Source organism: Glycine soja, chromosome 17 (assembly GCF_004193775.1).
Source record: "Glycine soja cultivar W05 chromosome 17, ASM419377v2, whole genome shotgun sequence".
In the NCBI taxonomy this organism is placed as follows: Eukaryota; Viridiplantae; Streptophyta; class Magnoliopsida; order Fabales; family Fabaceae; genus Glycine; species Glycine soja.
In genome coordinates this window covers 27,779,707-27,797,377 of record NC_041018.1, presented here as the reverse complement: position 1 = coordinate 27,797,377, position 17,671 = coordinate 27,779,707, and the positions used below count along the sequence as shown (strand labels likewise).

The 17,671-nt window shown below is 33.1% G+C and overlaps 1 protein-coding gene across 4 annotated transcripts; it reads left to right on the top strand.

Annotated features, from left to right (window-relative positions):
- The first annotated feature begins 6,724 nt into the window (after positions 1-6,724).
- Positions 6,725-14,694, top strand: LOC114393270 (RNA polymerase sigma factor sigC-like). Of its 4 annotated transcripts, none has more exons than XR_003662519.1 (7): positions 6,725-7,015; positions 7,793-7,956; positions 8,448-8,975; positions 9,064-9,294; positions 12,754-12,894; positions 13,012-13,198; positions 13,890-13,989. XR_003662519.1 is itself a non-coding variant. In XM_028354544.1 (7 exons), exons 1-7 carry the CDS (start codon positions 6,907-6,909, stop codon positions 14,169-14,171), a joined length of 1,656 nt encoding a protein of 551 aa, XP_028210345.1. In that variant the 5' UTR covers positions 6,725-6,906; the 3' UTR covers positions 14,172-14,694. The 4 variants fall into 4 exon arrangements, 3 of the variants coding, with proteins under 3 accessions (XP_028210345.1, XP_028210347.1, XP_028210346.1); XM_028354544.1 differs by having other exon boundaries at positions 12,998-13,198; positions 13,890-14,694; XM_028354546.1 differs by having other exon boundaries at positions 12,998-13,198; positions 13,858-13,980.
- Positions 14,695-17,671: the final 2,977 nt, after the last annotated feature.

The following is a 17,671-nucleotide window of genomic DNA, read 5'->3' as shown; positions in this document are numbered from 1 at the left end:
CCTCTAATGTATAGGCCATATAATCGGGCCCATAATCTTTAGCAATTCTTGCTCTCTTACCTCTTCGAGGCTCTATATTTGGTTCTGGTTGTGCAAGATTTTCACTACTAATAGCAGGAAGATAACTGGATGAAGTACCCCCATTATTCCTTAATTTAAAAGGAAATTTATTTTCATAAAAATAAGAATCATTTGACTCTATGATCACTTTTGCGTTTAGGTCATAAAACCTATACGCTTTGCTATTAATAGCATAACCAATGAACACACATTCATAGGCTCTACTTGCAAGTTTAACCCTCTTGGGGTCTGGGATCCTTACATAGGCCAGACATCCCCAAGTTCTCAAATAAGACAAATTTGGTTGTCTTTTCTTTAATATCTCATAGGGAGATATCTTGCTTTTTGATTTGGGGATTCTATTTAGCACATAACAAATAGTTAATAAAATTTCGCCCCACCAAAAAGATGTTGTACTAGAACTCAACATAGTAGCTACAACTAATTCTGTAAAAATTCTGTTCTTTCTTTCAGCTTTACCGTTCATTTCAGGTGAATATGGAGCAGTCGTCTCATGTATGATTCCATGCAAATTATAAAACTCATTAAACAAACTGGAATCATACTCTGTGCCTCTATCACTTTGAAGTTTCTTAATTTTCTTATTGAATTGATTTTCAATTTCTGTTACAAATAACTTAAACATATCAAGCGCTTCACTTTTATTTTTCATAAGATATACATATGTATAATCAGAGCAGTCATCAATAAAAGTGATAAAATATCGTTTTCCATTTCTGGTCAACGTTCCATCAAATTCACATATATCAGAATGTATTAAATCTAATGGCTCAGATTCTTTAACTACTGATTTATGTGATTTCTTAGTTATTTCAGATTGATTGCAAAAAACACATTTTTCAAAGTGGTTTGAAGATAGCTTTGGAATAAAACCTAAGTTGCTCATGTTAGATATGCAACGATTATTTATATGACAAAGTCAAGAATGCCAGATATTAAAATCACACAACATGTAAGCAGAAGGAGAAACTTTATTAATATCAAGATTCAAATTGAACATGCCATCATGGCGTACCCTTTCCCTACAAATACCCCATTCTTGGTCAAAGTAAATAAATCTGCACCTATGGTCTGAGTAAACCCAGCCTTGTTTAAAAGAAAACCAAAAACCAGATTCTTTCTCATCTCTGGAGTAAGCATCACATCTTTGAGAATCAAAGTCTTTCCAAAGGTAAACTTCAATTCAACATCTCCAGTTCCTGCAACAATAGTGGTGTGGGAATCACCCAGCAACACTTTCTTATTTTCAACATTCGTGTATGTTTTAAACATAGCACAATCATAGCAGACATGGCAGGAGGCGCCAGTGTCTACCCACCATTCATCTGACCCTTGGGGGGTTCTTGTTGCGGTTGGAGTTATTGTTCACATTGCGGTTCTGATTCTTAAATTTTTTGCCAATAGGCTTCAGAACTGCACCTGTGTTCTTCCTTTTAGTGTTGTTGTGAGACACAACCAACTCTTTATCTTTCTGATCTTGTCTACGTGCCTCTTCCTTAATGAGCAGACGTGTGATCAAGGACTCCAAAGAGAATTCTTTGGTCTTATGTCTGAGAAGGTTTTTGAAATCCTTCTAGCCAGGAGGCAGCTTGTCTATGATGACAGCAACCTGAAATTGCTCATCCAATGCCATACCCTCTGATATGATATCATGAGCAATTTTATGTATCTCATGGGATTGAGACTCTACTGATTTATCATCAGTCATTTGATACTTGAGGTAGCGGCTAACAACATACTTTTTAGTCCCAGCTTCCTCAGTATCATACTTCTTTTCCAGAGCCAGCCAAACTAATTTGGCAGACTTATATGGGCTATAATAATCATAGAGATCATCAGCTAACCCATTCAGAATGAAATTCTTGCATAGGTAATCATTTTCATTCCAGAGAGCTAATTCCATAGTCATTTTATCCTTCACTTCCTTCTCAGCATCCTCAGGTACCATCGGAATATCAGTGTTCAAAACATACACAACTTTTCTCATAGTTAAAGAAAACATCATCTTTTGTTGCCAACGTTTGAAATGATACCCTTCAAACCTAAAATGTTTGTTGAGGTCATTGTTGTTCGAGCCAGTAATATCTACGGTAGCTATAGCAGAACCGAAACCGTCTTAAAATTGTTGTCACAATAGTTTATGGCAAACTGAAAAAATTATTGGCTGAGTCGCGGACAATGTCGCTTTCTTTAAGATGTTTCGTGGCACTGCCAAAAATTGTGCAAGCAGACTAACAACCACGAAGTCCCCAAGATAAAACAGTCCAGATCACTGTATAAGATTCCCACTACACTGAGGGAACCTTTCTAGAATTACACCCTCTTGTATGACTTGAAAAGTCACTATTATAGCCAACCGAAAATATGACTTAAAAAGTCACTCTTATAGCCAACCAAAATTATGATTTAAAAATTCACTCTTATAGCCAACCGAAATTATGACTTATAAAGTCACTCTTATAGCTAACCGAAATTTTAGAGCGACAGAAAAAAAGAGGGAGAAGTTTGCCAGAAATGCATCGGCTGAAATATGGGAGGGAGAAAGAAAAGTTGAGGAAATGCTTCTCAACTGGGACAAGGAAAAATGAAGAAAGGAGCTCTCTATATATAGGGAGTGAAACACTATTCAAGTGTTTATCCTGAGCGATGTGGGACTTGAAGCCTTTTTTGTATTTTTTTTTTCAAACTTTCATCCACATTCTCCTTTGTTCTAACGTCTTGCAACTTTATTTGAATAAATACAGACTCAATATTGATATATAAGGTCCCGTTTGAGGTGCTTTTACATTTTCAGTTTTAAAATATTTGAAAATCAAATCCAGTTTTGAATTTTTAATTTCAACTTTAATTTTGAAAACTGTTGTAAAATACAAAAGAAACCTCATAATTAATTTCAAAATCAACATTTATGAACTTTTTAGAACTCAAAGAAAATTGAATGTTCTTTATGAATTTGCATGAATCCAAAAATTAACAATAGAAAACTATACTAAAAATCAACAAATCTCAAACAATGAAAAAAGGAAAACAAAAGATCTCAAAAACAAATTATTACACAACATCAAACAAGAATCAACACAAGAAATGAAGATGAATAAGGGAAACCAAAAATCTCATAAGAAATTAATACTAAAAATCAAGAGATCTCAAACAAGAATCAAAAAGAAAAATTAGCCCCAAAATCAACAAGAATCAAGACATGTTCCTGAGTGCACTCTCCATTCTTCTCACCACAAACCCAACCCTGATGACTTTGCCATTACATTAGCACGCAATGCGTTGTGTCGACTCTAATCCCACCATGTTGCAAACAACAACAAAGGTGACGACGATGGTGGTGATAAAACATAGGGTTTCACACACACGTAGAGTCAAATCTGCCGTCATTGGTGTTGTATGAACATGCAGTGGTGGTGGGAGACAAGAATGTTGGAGAAGGGTGACGATTTCATTCTATAATGAAAGAAGACGAAGTTGCAAGGTTTGATGCTGCCACCACTAGTGGTTGACCGGCGTAGGGAAAACAATGAGATGACAAAGGGTGGTGAATGTGTTTGGGTTATGGATGTGCAAAGTTATGGTGGGCTAAGGGAAGTGCAGAGGCGACAAAAGAGAATAATCTTTGGGGGAGAAAGTGGTGGGTGATGGGAGGCAGACGACGACAGACAAAGAGAACCAACAAAGAAGATGATAGAAGTTGGACAGAGAACAACATGAAGGGGGAGAGAAAGCAACGTGAAGGTAGAAGTTAGTCTCTTGGGTTTAGGGTAAAACCAACAACAAAAACCCATAAACCTATTTTTTGGTTTTTGAAATGAGGTGAAAATTGTTTTGAAAAGAACTAAAATCCAACTTAGCCCCATTTTAGCCCAATGCGTTTCCGTTTTGAAATTGCATTTTAAAACCAAAAACCGGAAACTAACAACCACCCTGAAAGGGGCCTAAATTGATAACGTTTATAAAAATGAAAGTTTGTAACTATATTTTAAAGTGTGTCACATGTATGTATATGATATACACATGTTATTTTATTCAGTAAGTATTGAGTCAAAAGACATTTATGTCTTAAGACAAATCAAAACTCCTAATTATTTTGATTAAATGAAAATAAATACAAATATTAAAACTTGAATCCAATGTGTTATTAGATTATGCTAGCTGAGTCTATGTCTGAATAATCAGACGATAGCAAGCTTAAGCCATCTTTTGATAAACATTTAAGAGTTGACATTTATGTCTTAATTTAATACTTTATGTTTGGAATTCACTTTGCAAAGACATTCTCCTAAGATCTTTCAAAATCCTATAAATAATAATTGAAGATCAGGTTTTGAAAGTGTCAAGCTCTAAGCCAACCAGAGTGGACTCTTTGCATTAAGAAAGGACGTGCATTTAATGTAAGCATTAAATACTCTAATGACCATTATCATCAGATGAAGAGCAAGTGAAGAAATCTCCTCATTGTGAGACAACAAATACATGAAGATGAAGGCTATAAATACTAGAAGCTTTGAAGAACAAGATAACAAACCTTGCGTGAAAACATTCTTTATTATTTTTGTATATTCTTGTAAAGTTCAAAAGCTCTCAAAACACTTTGAACATATTGAGAGAAAAAAACTAAGGGATGATTATGAATCCATCTATAAGACGACCACATAATTAGTCAGTGTTCAAACTCAAACAAAAAATATTTTTTGATTGTTTAGAGTCAACAGAGACTTGATAGGACAAAGAATATTGTGTGTTGATCAAGTTTGGGGTAAAGCTTGGTTTGCAGAGTTAGTCAGAAGTGATTGTGACAAAATACTTGTAACTTGTGAGAAATTAGTGTAATTTGGTGGTTTGTCAAGAATTCAACGTACATAAACTTAGTGGAACTTGAAACTAGGTGGTTGTGACAAATTTGTCTATATTTTGAAAGGCACATAAACTAACATCTTTTCTCATAAAAACTTATGAAACAATTTATATAATAATAATTAGTAATCATTTAAAATAACTCTTTCTTACATAAAATATTATGTAACAATTTATATATGATAATGAACCACAAAATAATTTTTTCTCATAAAATAATAAACTTTCATAATCATATTTTTAAAGAAATTACTTAGTAATATTAAATTTATATTCATACTTGAATACAATTTCTCTCTTATTTTTCTTTGACAAAAACGTGGGGTTCTTGTATTTCTAAAATAGTTCTCATTTCAAATTTATAATAACTAGATCTAAAATAATATAATACAATTATAAAAATAGTACACTATTTTAATTATAAAAGCTTTGTAACAAGTTAGTATTCTTAGTAATTAAAATAAATACGATACAAAAAAAAAAAAGAAATAAACAAGTTACTAGGAGATGCACCTCAGGCCCATCTTTAGGATCAAAAGGGTTGTTCTTCTAGTTTTCTCACCACACTCACCTTGTTCTTGCATGTTTTTATGCGTTCATCTCAAGTTCATTTTCTTTCCATTCAATCTAAGAATAATATACAGTATAACAACAATTTATGTTTATCAAAAATAGATTCAACACAGTAATAAGGTGAGCTCCAAAATCTTCATTCTCTCTAGTTTTATCTCTAATCTTTCTAACTTTTCTCTAAGAAGGTGTGATGAACTAAGGAATGAGGAGTGATATTTATAGGCTCGGAATGGGAGGTAAAATGACAAATAAGACTAATAAAGAATAATAAATGGAAGAATTCATAAGTCCTAAGAATTATTCCCACAACATAAAAAGAAAACTTTTCGCATTTTCCTTCTAGAAACTGAACATATTTACTTCCAGCACCTCCCTGTTCTGCTATTCACAACCCCCATTAGTTTTTGTTTTTATTATTTTAGTTTCTGAGCCCAAAGCTGACATCTTTTCATTCAAGGTCCATAATAAGAATATCTAGAAAATAAATAATAACTGAATTATTAAAACATGTAATCAAATAAAATGTAATCATAACAGAATTCAAGAATTCACACATAATCTAAATACCACAAAATAAAATATTTTGAAAGAATTATTTACAATTTTTAGCGACAATAATTCTTTAAAATCACACAAGTAATATTTTAAAAAATATTAAATTTTCTTTCTTTATTTACGAGACGTTAAAACGTACACACTGGCCAAAAATGACATTTATCATGTTTACACTCAAAAGATTAAGCATGTGATTCCTCATAAATGCTTTAGATTGATTTTATGTTTTTGCTTTTCATGATTACGTCATCTCATTAACTTTTCTAACGATATTAGTTCAATTTAGATGGTAGAACTAAATTAAATTTATTTTAAAGTTACATAATTAATTGAAAAAAAATAAAATATAATATAAAAAATAAATTAGAGGACAAATAAATTAATTTAACCTGATATAAAATTTAAAAGAGTGAAAATATTGTTGGCGCAATGGCGCGTGAGGCATAAAGTTGCAGCAGCCAATCTGAGCCGGGTTTTAAAACTACAAAGCACTGATTGGGGGTGTTTATGAAGAGGGGAGGGGATGTCAGGTGCAAAAGTTGGGTGTGAATAGCAACCTCCAACAGAATAAAACTATAAAAGCTGGGCCTAACAATCCAGGAGGCCCAGGAATCCTTTTTTAAAATAATTAAAAAAGAAGAAAAATATTCCAGCCATTGCCAGGGAGATGAAGAACTGGTGGTGGGAGTGACAGCAACGCCACATGATATCCACATTACGTGTTGCTTAACGTTTTTTTATGACCTTCCAAAATTCTAATTCTTTCTCTTCTCTGAATTTCAACGACCATTTCATGGACTCTCTTTCTCTATCCCTCACTCAACGCATCAAAACACTATGGGCCTCGGTTTCGGCTTCGGGCTAAATCCCAGACTCAGATATTGTCTGCTTCTTCACACTCCTCATTCCTTCACCAATTCACCTCTCTGCCTTTCTCCATCTTCTGGTCACTTCTTTTCTTTCCTTTTACACCTTAATTACCGATCATCATCATCATTTTTATGATATTTATCTAACTTTTGTTTTGAGTATATGATAATTTTTTCATTGTTTAGAGTTTCTGATATGTTAAAAATTTTGTTCCTGTTTCTTGACGTTAATCAAGTGATGATATAACACCATCTCAACTGCTGATATATATTGGAAAAGCAGTTGAACTGGATGGTGCTATGTCATCACTTACAAAAATCGGATATATATGAGGATCTCAAACATACTTAAACCTTTTTCTTCTTATTATTATTGTTATTGGCACAATTTATTCTTCAGAAACAATCATTTTATATCTAAATAGAGAGGAAATAGTGTATGCAATTAACCAAGGGCATCTAGCTCATTTGTTTGAGCAATGGACATGAATTGTTTTAAACCTCTTGGTACTTGAGTAGGATTGCTACGAATAAAACAAAAAAGGTGTATGCACTTACTTAATGTAAAGAGTTTTTACATTATCATCATTGAATCATAAATTGTCATCTATGATAAATTTGTTGACTCTTACAGTCAGTAACTTAAAAGTCATATGAATGATTTTTGATCAGTTGATAGATATATGACAATACATGTAAATTAAACTAAAAGAAAAAGGCTTAACAAACGTTATGGTAAATTCATAATTAGTTTTTTTATTTTAAAATTAGAAGGTTAATAACATGGCCATACTTCATTAGTGTGTTTCTATTTCTTTTCTATTGTTTTCAATTTTGGGTTAAATATGGTGCAGCTGGAGTCAGGGAAACTTGTTTCAACTTCACGAGGTTATCTTTCCCCTCAACATTTTATGAGGAAGGAGAAGCTTTGCAAAAGGATTTTGGAAGGGTGTTTGCATTTTCATCATCAGCCTTGGAAACCTTGGAAAATGATTCATTAGGAAGAGAAGAAACCCAGGTTCAACATAGTCCTTTATGACAAGCCTTATGATTTTCTTATTCGAAAGTTTCAATTCATGTGGCATTATTATATTGGAATTTGACTTGTCTAAGTGAGAAAATAAGGGTGTATTTATTCTTGATTTACATTAAAGTATTTGATAATTTGAACTCACTTCAAATTAACTGTGAATGTATCCTTACTTCTTCATTTTAGAAGAGTTGAATCAATTATCGTCATGAATGGATAATTTTTTCAATAAGCACTTATGGGAGAAGAAAATAAGAAGATAAAATGAATTAAGTTTCTCTCCTAAGTTAAAACTAGCTTATGCATAAGCTAATTTATAGTACATCTTTCATTTAGCTTCTCCAAAGGCTGATTTTAGCTTATCCATAACGTACATTTTACCTTTTTGATCTTCTTCTTAGTATTAATGAATAAGTTTATATCCAAATAAGCTCTACATTGATAGCTTAACTATACAAGATGTTACTTTCCCTTCCCAGGTAAACAAAGGAAAGAGGTCACTGAGTAGTGTACATAAAATGATTGATAATACCCAAATGCCTTTTGGAGAGGTATCTACTGTTTCTAAGAAGTTTGAGTCATTCAGGGCACAGCATTTTCGTTTGTTAATGGAGAACCTATGTGTTTTAGAAGAAACTTTTGTTGATTCTGAAGCACTGAGGTTGGAAAAGGCTATTATATTGCAACTAGGAAAGCTTGGTGCTCTTGAGTTATTCAATGTTTGTCTATCAAGATCACTTGGAACCTCACTTGTGTCAAACTATGCTGACAAAGTGGATGACTACAAGGACAAAGTTGTTGTCCAGTCTAGCAAGAAAAAGGAAAATAAAACCAGAAGAAAGAGAGAATTTGTTTCCACAGCAGTGTCGTCCCAGTCATTGACTTTAAAAGCTAATCAGGAAGATCTGTTAGGTTTCTCAGCTTCACTTGTGAAAAGAGCACCAAATACTAAAAATAAAAGGATACTGGTTGCTAAAAGGGAGGCAGAGATGTCAAAAGGCGTAAAGGTTAGTGCATTACCTAGAAAATATGGGATTTTGTACCATTTTTGTAAATTACAGAAACATTTAAATTCTGTAATCTGTACTACTCTAGGTGCTAGCAGAGTTAGAGAAAATGAGGACAGCTATAGAAGAGGATACCAAGCGAGTAGCAAGCTTGAGTACCTGGGCAGAAGCATCTGGAGTTGATGAGAAGGTGCTACAGAAGCTATTGCATCGTGGCTATTATTGCCAGGATGAGCTCATACGAAGTACTCGTTCCTTAGTTCTATACCTTGCCCGAAAATACAGGGGTATGGGAATAGCTTTGGATGATTTACTTCAGGTTTGTTCCAAATGTCATTGCTCGTGATTTTATTTGTAATTTGTCATTGTTTCTTATGATTTGTCTTTTACCTATTTGTGCACTCGTCATATACAGTTGTAAGTTATATCTCAAGAACCTGAGTTTCCTGATTAAGAGTCGATATTTTATAGAGCTAACAATTAACAACTTGTGAGAGTTAAAATCACAGTAAATACTTCAAAGATATCAGTTCAATGAAAGAAAGGTCATGTAGAGAGGCATAGCATAAGTTACACATTTCCCTTCATGATGTTTTCATCCAAATCAATTCAAGTGCTCCCACAATTTATGATCTCTAACTTTAAACATAACTATTACATGTGATCTCTTATTATTTTTTCCTTTCATGATAAATCACTCAGATCTTACCATGACGAATTGAAATTTATTTTCTCAACTAGATAAAACAAACCCATGGGAAAGATTGTATTCTGTGGATAAACTGCAAATAGAAAATTATTAGCTGGTAAAAAAGGCGCCAAGACTGAATTTTTAGTGAAGAAAATTATTATGGGCATGGAAAATGACTTCTTCATCCTTAGTTTTAACTATTAATATCAGTGTTCCAGAAATTTTCAAGGATTCATGGAGTACAAGGGGTCTGAAACATGAGACTTTTTTTTTCTTCTTCTTTTTGTTGGAAGGGTGGTGGTGGTTATAATAAAATATTTTAAACTTTTGCAATTTAGCAATATATATTTCTGCATAGTTTCAGAAAGAGATAAACATGGAAAGCTAAGCCACAAGCAAGATCTTAAATAGGATAAACCCAAAACATCATAGGATTTTGCTTGGAACCCAAATTAGAAAATAAAAGAAAGGAAAGAAAGATGAAATTTCTTGATTAAAAGAACAGAAAATAGGAGAAAACTCTCCTCCAAGGGTTTCCCATTCACAAAGGATTTCTCCTTTCACAAAGAGCTAATGCTCAATCTACAAATGATGAGATCCCCCTCTCTCCTATCCCTCTTCCCCTATTTATATCTAATAAACCCCTCTAACTAACTAACTAACTAACTCATTAATAGTCTAACTATCCTAACTAACTCTCCCTTTTCTTTATATCCTAACAATGCACCCCTCCTAAAAATCAACCTTGTCCTCAAGGTTGGAATTTGAAAACTGGAATTGCACACTGAAACTTCCTCATGTTTTCTTCGATTCTTTGAAGACAACTGCACCCATTGTAGCTTAACTAGGAATGACCCACTGCCCCTGAATGCGGGGTTGAGTTCTGTGGCTCCGGTGGAGGTCGGGATGGAAGCAAATTCTGAATAATCTGGACCTCCACGTGTGATGCTGCAATCTCTGTCCACCTCTGCGCTCTTAACATGTCATCAGCTACGCAAGAATCCAAGTTTAACAGTATAAATCCTGCCACTCAGTTTGAACTCCTAGTTTGTAACACCATTCTTGTTCTGTGATGAAACTTCATGGGTAAACCTGAGTTAGCTGTTTCAGTACTGGTTTCATGTCTGCTCTGTTTTCCATGGACAACCCTAGGTCCAAAGGTCTCAAGGATGATTTATGTTTCTCCTTGACTGTCACCAACTCAACTGAAACTTCATTTAGAAGCCACAAACTGTGGTGGTATCTCTACACTCATCTTGGCCCATTACATCCATAATCAGATCCACTATGCAGAAAGTTGGACCCACTTTATAGAATTCCAAAACTTCCCCTTCCTCTTTCTCATCCTTCAGAACTGAATCATTTACATTAACAGGATGTGCCTCTTTGGTGTCCCTCCATGGGGAATCAACTGTGAACCCGCTGGCCACTTTATGCAAACTTAGGTCTGGCAGCTTCGGTGGTGGTGGGGAAGAGGATGGACCCCATATAACTTGAATCATCATGACTGCCTTTGTACATCCCTTCTGCCTTGGCTACATTGTCGAGCTGTCATCCATAGACACAACAAAGATGGCATTCCAAGATTCCAATATCATTGATGTTCCAACCACCTTCATGAATGATTTATGTTTCATCATAACAATCTTTTGATGGAAATCTGAATCTTGAAAACAATGAGGCTTGGTTGCATCACAAAGTTCGACTTTCTTCTTGATCAACTTTGGTATTGGGTTATAAAGAAAATGGTCTTTGAACAGTCCACATTCTTTACTTTGTTTTCCTTGTGTTTCTCCCTCTTATCGAAGGATCAACTTCTTCCTCCATCATAACTTTTTCAATTTTTGTTTCTCTTGCTAATATTGTTTCATCATTTTTGGTTTCCTCTCCACCATAGTGTGTGGTTCTTGATTATTGAACCTTCTTTACTTTTGTTTTCTGATTTCCAGAACTGCATTGGGTCACCGTCACACTTAAAATTGCTACCCTTTGAATCAATTTCCCCTTCTATGCTTCCATCAAAGGTGGGTAGTTCCAGATTTCTTGTCAAAGAACTAGCCTTTACTTCATTGCATTCTGACCCACTTCTCTCCATGCTATTTTTGTCTTGCTGAGTCGAATAAGGATCAACCTCTTCAGTCAATATCTTGCCAACATATGTTTCAGCTCTAAAATGTTGGTCCTCTCTTTCAAGAACACTGTGGAACTCTCCCTTTTATAGATGAGGGTTTCCTTTTTCTTGCTTGACAAGCACTCCAAGATCAATTCTTTGATCTGTTTCATGTCTGGCATATTGTCCTTGATGTGGGCAATGTCACATCGCAGATCCGTCTGTTTCTCCCCTTGATCCCTGGCCAATTTCTCCAATGCTCCCACTCAGTTTTCCATCATGAACACGAATCCTGCAGGTTAGACCAATTGTTGGGAACCAAGAATTGAAATGAGAAAGAAAAGAAAGGATTTTATTGACTAGTAAGAGAAGAACAGAAAATAGGAGAGAAAACTCCCCTCATGGGTTTCCCCTTCACAAAGGATTTCTCCTTTCACAAAGAGCTAATGCTCAATTTACAAAATGATACAGATCTGAATCTCCCCTATGCTTCTTCCCCTATTTATATCTAATAAACCCCTCTAACTAACTAACTGACTTATTAATAGTCTAACCATCTTAACTGACTTTCCCTTCTCCATATATCCTAACAGATTTAAGTCCTCTGCTCCCAAAACATCATAGGTCATGCTGCACATGATGAATGTAATCATTTTGGCTGTAAGTTTAATGGTTTAAGGTCAATGTCACATGCATGTTTTTGTAGCTTTATGATTTGATCATTTTGTAAACATATGACAACATGAAAGGACAATTGAAAGTTGTAGTGTGCTTCCATAGTTCCATCAATACCTAGGTAAATATTTTCATGAAGTTGACTAAAAGTAGAAATGATAGAATTAAAATGTAACTATCAACACCTGCATGAATCCTACTTCAGTTAGCTTCTCATTGATCCATTGTAACTATCAACATCTACATGAATCCTCCTTCAATTAGCTTCTCATTGACTCATGTTTTTTCTTCACATTTCATAGGCAGGATACGTAGGTGTTCTTCAAGGAGCTGAAAGATTTGACAGTACTAGGGGCTACAAATTCTCAACCTATGTGCAGTACTGGATAAGGAAATCAATTTTAAGAGTGGTGGCACGATATGCTCGAGGAATTGTAATTCCTGTATGTTCCTCTTTTGCTTAGGAGATTGTTTTAGTACCAGTCTCATCCAAGACGATCTAAAATTTGATCCCTGTGTTCTTTTCATCTTCATTATTCTTTTTAGTGGTCGTTGAACAGGGCAATAAATCAGATCCAGAAAGCTCGAAAAGCCATGAAAAGTACACACAAGAAATGCCCAGATGATTACGAAATTGCAAAGATGACAGGTCTTTCACTGGATAAAATCAAATCAGCTAGCAATTGTCTAAGAATAGTTGCTTCAATTGATCAGAAGGTGGGGGACTACCTTGGTGTAGAATATATGGTAAGACTATGATTCACTCAGTCTTTGCCTCTCTTACCCACTTCTCATAAGTTTTTATTGCATGTTTTGATGATTTGATCTATTGCTATATGGTTTTTAATCATCATTATCTTTGTCATTGAAGAGAAAGGTGCAAAGCCTTGTAAATGTCTGGGAGTATGAGAAAGACCTCTGCCTTTAAGAAAAGGAGATAAATTACTTGCCAAGTTCATTACATCAATAAATTCCTAAAATGAGATCCACAATCAAATAGAAAAAGCATGCTATCTTGTGAGCATCCGATGTACATGGAACTACATTTTCTTTCCTGTTATTTGGTTTTTCGTCAAGGGATTTTGTTGATCATGTATGTTCATGTTGGTACATTCACGTTCTCAGAATCCTTTGCCTTGCCTACATCAAGGTTGAACTGCTGTTACTGCCATTTGAGATATGTAATTTCTAGTGACCAAGCTTACCTCACTTATGTATCTGAGCAAGTTTTTGGCTGTATTTTTTCATACCCATCAAGAGTCATAAAGCATACATGGGGTAGCTGGGTACCAAAGTTTCCATCTTACTGTTTTACACTTAATATGCAACCAGTTATATGACTCAGCGATTTTAACCTATATAAGAATACTATATTTTCATGAACAATTATCTTGCCATCTTATCAGGTATAAACTGTATTGTGGCATGAATGCTGCAGGAACTTTTGCCCGATGCAACAATTGAGAGTCCTGAAGATGCTGTAATGAAGCAACATATGAGAAAAGACGTACATGATCTCCTGAAAGGCTTGAACTTAAGGGAAAGGAAAATATTAACCCTACGCTTTGGCCTTAATGATAACCAGCCTAGGTCTCTTCAGGACATAGGGACACTTTTCAAAGTTAGCAAAGAGAGGATAAGGAAGATAGAAAAAAAAGCTCTAACAAAGTTAAAGAATGAAGCAACCATCTCAAAGTTACATTATTATTTGGATCTGTAGCATATCTTTGTCTTCTTCTGGTAAGCTGAAACAGCATCTTGGTTTCATCTGGCTATGAAGGATGTGTACAAACTCTTGGTCCAGAATTGGTTGGATGCAGTACGCATCGAAGTTCTTTAACGGTGGCCATCCATCTTCTTGATTGTGTGTTTCTCCTACCTGGAAAAAGCATCATCATCAGTTGTTACTTGTGCAGCATTTCACCACACAAAGATGTTGACAACATAGAAGGCCTCAAACACTATAATGCTGGTGATCTCTTTTGTGGTCAACCATGAAATCATGTGATAATGCTTATATATGCTTGTTCTTGATTTGGCCTTTGGGAATGAATGACGTAGATGTGCCTCTGAGTCTGAGGTAGGTTTTGTTTTTAGGACTGGTAGGAGTTTTCACACACCTGCTGTGTGTTCTTTGGCAAAAGATTTGAATTTTTATAAGATTTGTGCTATAGTCTATTATGTATATTCAAATACATGTCTTATCATGGTATGTATGTAATAAATTTGTATGTTTCTGTGCATATTTATCGTCTCCTTATCTAAAGCCCAGCTTCCTGCCACTTCGAAATCTTTATTGCAATGTAACAGTAAAAAGTCAAGAGAAGGAAATCTTATACAATTGAACGGAAAAAAATTAGAGATTTTCTTTTCTATTGCTTAATTTATAAAATTATATAAATATAGTAAACTAGAACAAATATATCTTTCAATTTGAAATAATTAAATTAATTATTCTTAGAAAGTGGATTATGGACTTAACTTAACTCTATAAAACTGGTTTGTAAGGGGAGGATTGTCCTCTCACTTATATACACTAATTTGGTCATATTTTTAGACAAAATGATCTCCAATACCTCCGCTCTCCTCATGTCGACAACTGGACATCTTGGCGTGAAGTTTATATGATTGGACATCCATGGATTGTCTGATAGAGACCCAATAGCAGGTGACACAATAGGCCAAAAACATATTATTAAGATAAACTCTAATATCATCTTAAAAATTAAAAAATAAACAAACTATTATTAAAACAAAAACAAAAAAGAAAAAAATTAAAAACAAATGAATACATGTATATAAAAATGAAAGAAAGGCATGCTGAGAAATCGGTTCCTAGTAACCAATTTCTCAATTATGTATAAAAAAAGTATGCAATGAGAAATCGATTTCTCATGAAACTGATTTCTCACTTACACAGTTATTTGTATCATATGTGTAAATAATTTTTTATGTGTATTATTTAGGTAATTTTTTAATTGTATTATTGGGATAAAAAAAACTCGGTAATATGATTTATGATTTATTACTATTGTTTTGTTTCAACTTTAGTTATTTTAATGTGAGAAAATCAAAAGTCAGATTTTTTCGGTACATAGTGGAAAATTAGATTTAGTTATTGAATAAATTATACTTACACCCCCTATGTTTTTTTAAAATTGCACCCGACACTTCACTTTTTTTACACTCTACAAAAAATCTTTTAATTGTTTAGCTCACATTACACCCAGATCCGTCTCCTCCAAAACACCGTTTAATAATTTAACATAAAGTAGACACATGCTGATCACATGACTTTTAATAAAAATTTATGTATAAAATACTCTCGTCTTCTTCCTCTTAACTCCATAAAAGAAATGTCACCATTTTTAGCCTAAAATTATTTTAACACTTTTACTTCTTTTTCTTTTTTGTTGGGCATGAACTCACCTTGTTGGTACACATGTGTTAACACCCTTCATTCTTCTTCTTCTTTTTAGTTCAACTTTTTTTATGCATGTTTGGTCGTTTGGTTACTGCATTTTTGTTGGACGTGCTTCCAACAATGTTTATTGATTGAATATTGTCATTTGTTTCAAATTTTAGTGTTTTGCTCTTGCATTTGTGTTTTTATCTCCTTTTTTGAAAATATGTATTTTTGATGGCTATGTGTTTGACATAATGTCTCAATTAAGAGCTTCATCTTTTTCAAGTGTTAACAATAATGAAGTAAAAGTCAAATATTGAAGGAAAAATTATTATTGTCTTAAGAAAGATCTATTCACAAAATCAATTGTTAATTTATTATTGAATATTTATTAGATACTTAGACATATTTTAATTGATGTTAGTCAACAATATTAACAAAAAGATGTAACATAAAAAAGGGAGAAATATGAATACAATTTTTAAAAAAAAACAGAGAATATGTGAGTGCAATTTGTTATTTTACCTTGCCTATTAAATTACAATAAGTGGAATAAAATTAATTAATTTGTATTTATTAGATACTTAGACATAACAGATTTGAACACTTTTTTACAATATCAAACTATTTTTAATTTTTATTTAAATCCAAAAAATTTAAGACTTTACATGAGGATAAATTATAAAAATATTGTCTTAATCTTTAAAATTTTGTCAGTTTTAGTGAACATTATAATAATGATAATCTTAATTTATATTCTGATTTTAAAGTATTGCGAGAATTATCAAGAGAATATTAACATTCCAACATAAATATTAGACTACATATTAAAAAAATATTCTTTTTCTGAATATATATATATATATATATATATATATATATATATATATATATATATATTCGGTTTATAGAATATTGTTGGCCATACTGATAATTGTTGCTATTGTTGAAAGAAATGATTCAAAATTAAAATTATTTAAATCCTTTTAAACACTGATAATTTATATTTATTAAATTTCTAGAAATTTCTTTACCTTGGGCCCCAAATTGTCTAGCACGGCTGGCAATAAAAGAATACCAAATTGAGAGCACCTTCACCCATGCCTTAACCCCAGAGATAACTAATTTTACTTAAGAGAGAAAACAATATGATAATGAAAATTATTGCATCAGTTTTTAAAAAAGTTTAATGGTGATGCATCTAAAATAATATAATATATTGTTATTCAATTACAAATCCTTATTGATATAATTTTTATGATAATTATCGTAAAATCAACAAACATGATAAATAATAATTAGAAGATAATATAAAATTATTTTTTTATTGTCACTACATAGCCTATTTTCTCTCTTTCTAAAATATGCATTTATTTAACTTTTTCTTTTTTGGCAAGGAGAGAAAAAGAAACAAAACAAAAAGGAAAATTACAATATAGGAAAAGGCATTAGCAAACATTTGCTACCTACAACCTATGCATGTTACTAGGAGGAGTCTCCACATTAGTGAACCAATGCCCAAAATTTGGTTTAAGCTTCACTAGAAAGTCAACATAATTATTACCATCTCTCAACCAGAGTCGTGGCTATGACAAGGCCGGCAAGGCGAAAGAGGCCGTTGCCTTAGATCTCTCTCCAAACTCTTAGTTTATAAACATACACTTAGAAATTTATTCACTTAAAATCTTTTACTATTTTTTTATAAACATTATCATTTGTATCTTAAATATTTTTAAAATATTATTGAAGAATTGAAATTAAGAGATAAATTCTCTCTCTATATATATATAATTGTTAGAAATTGATTCTTTTTA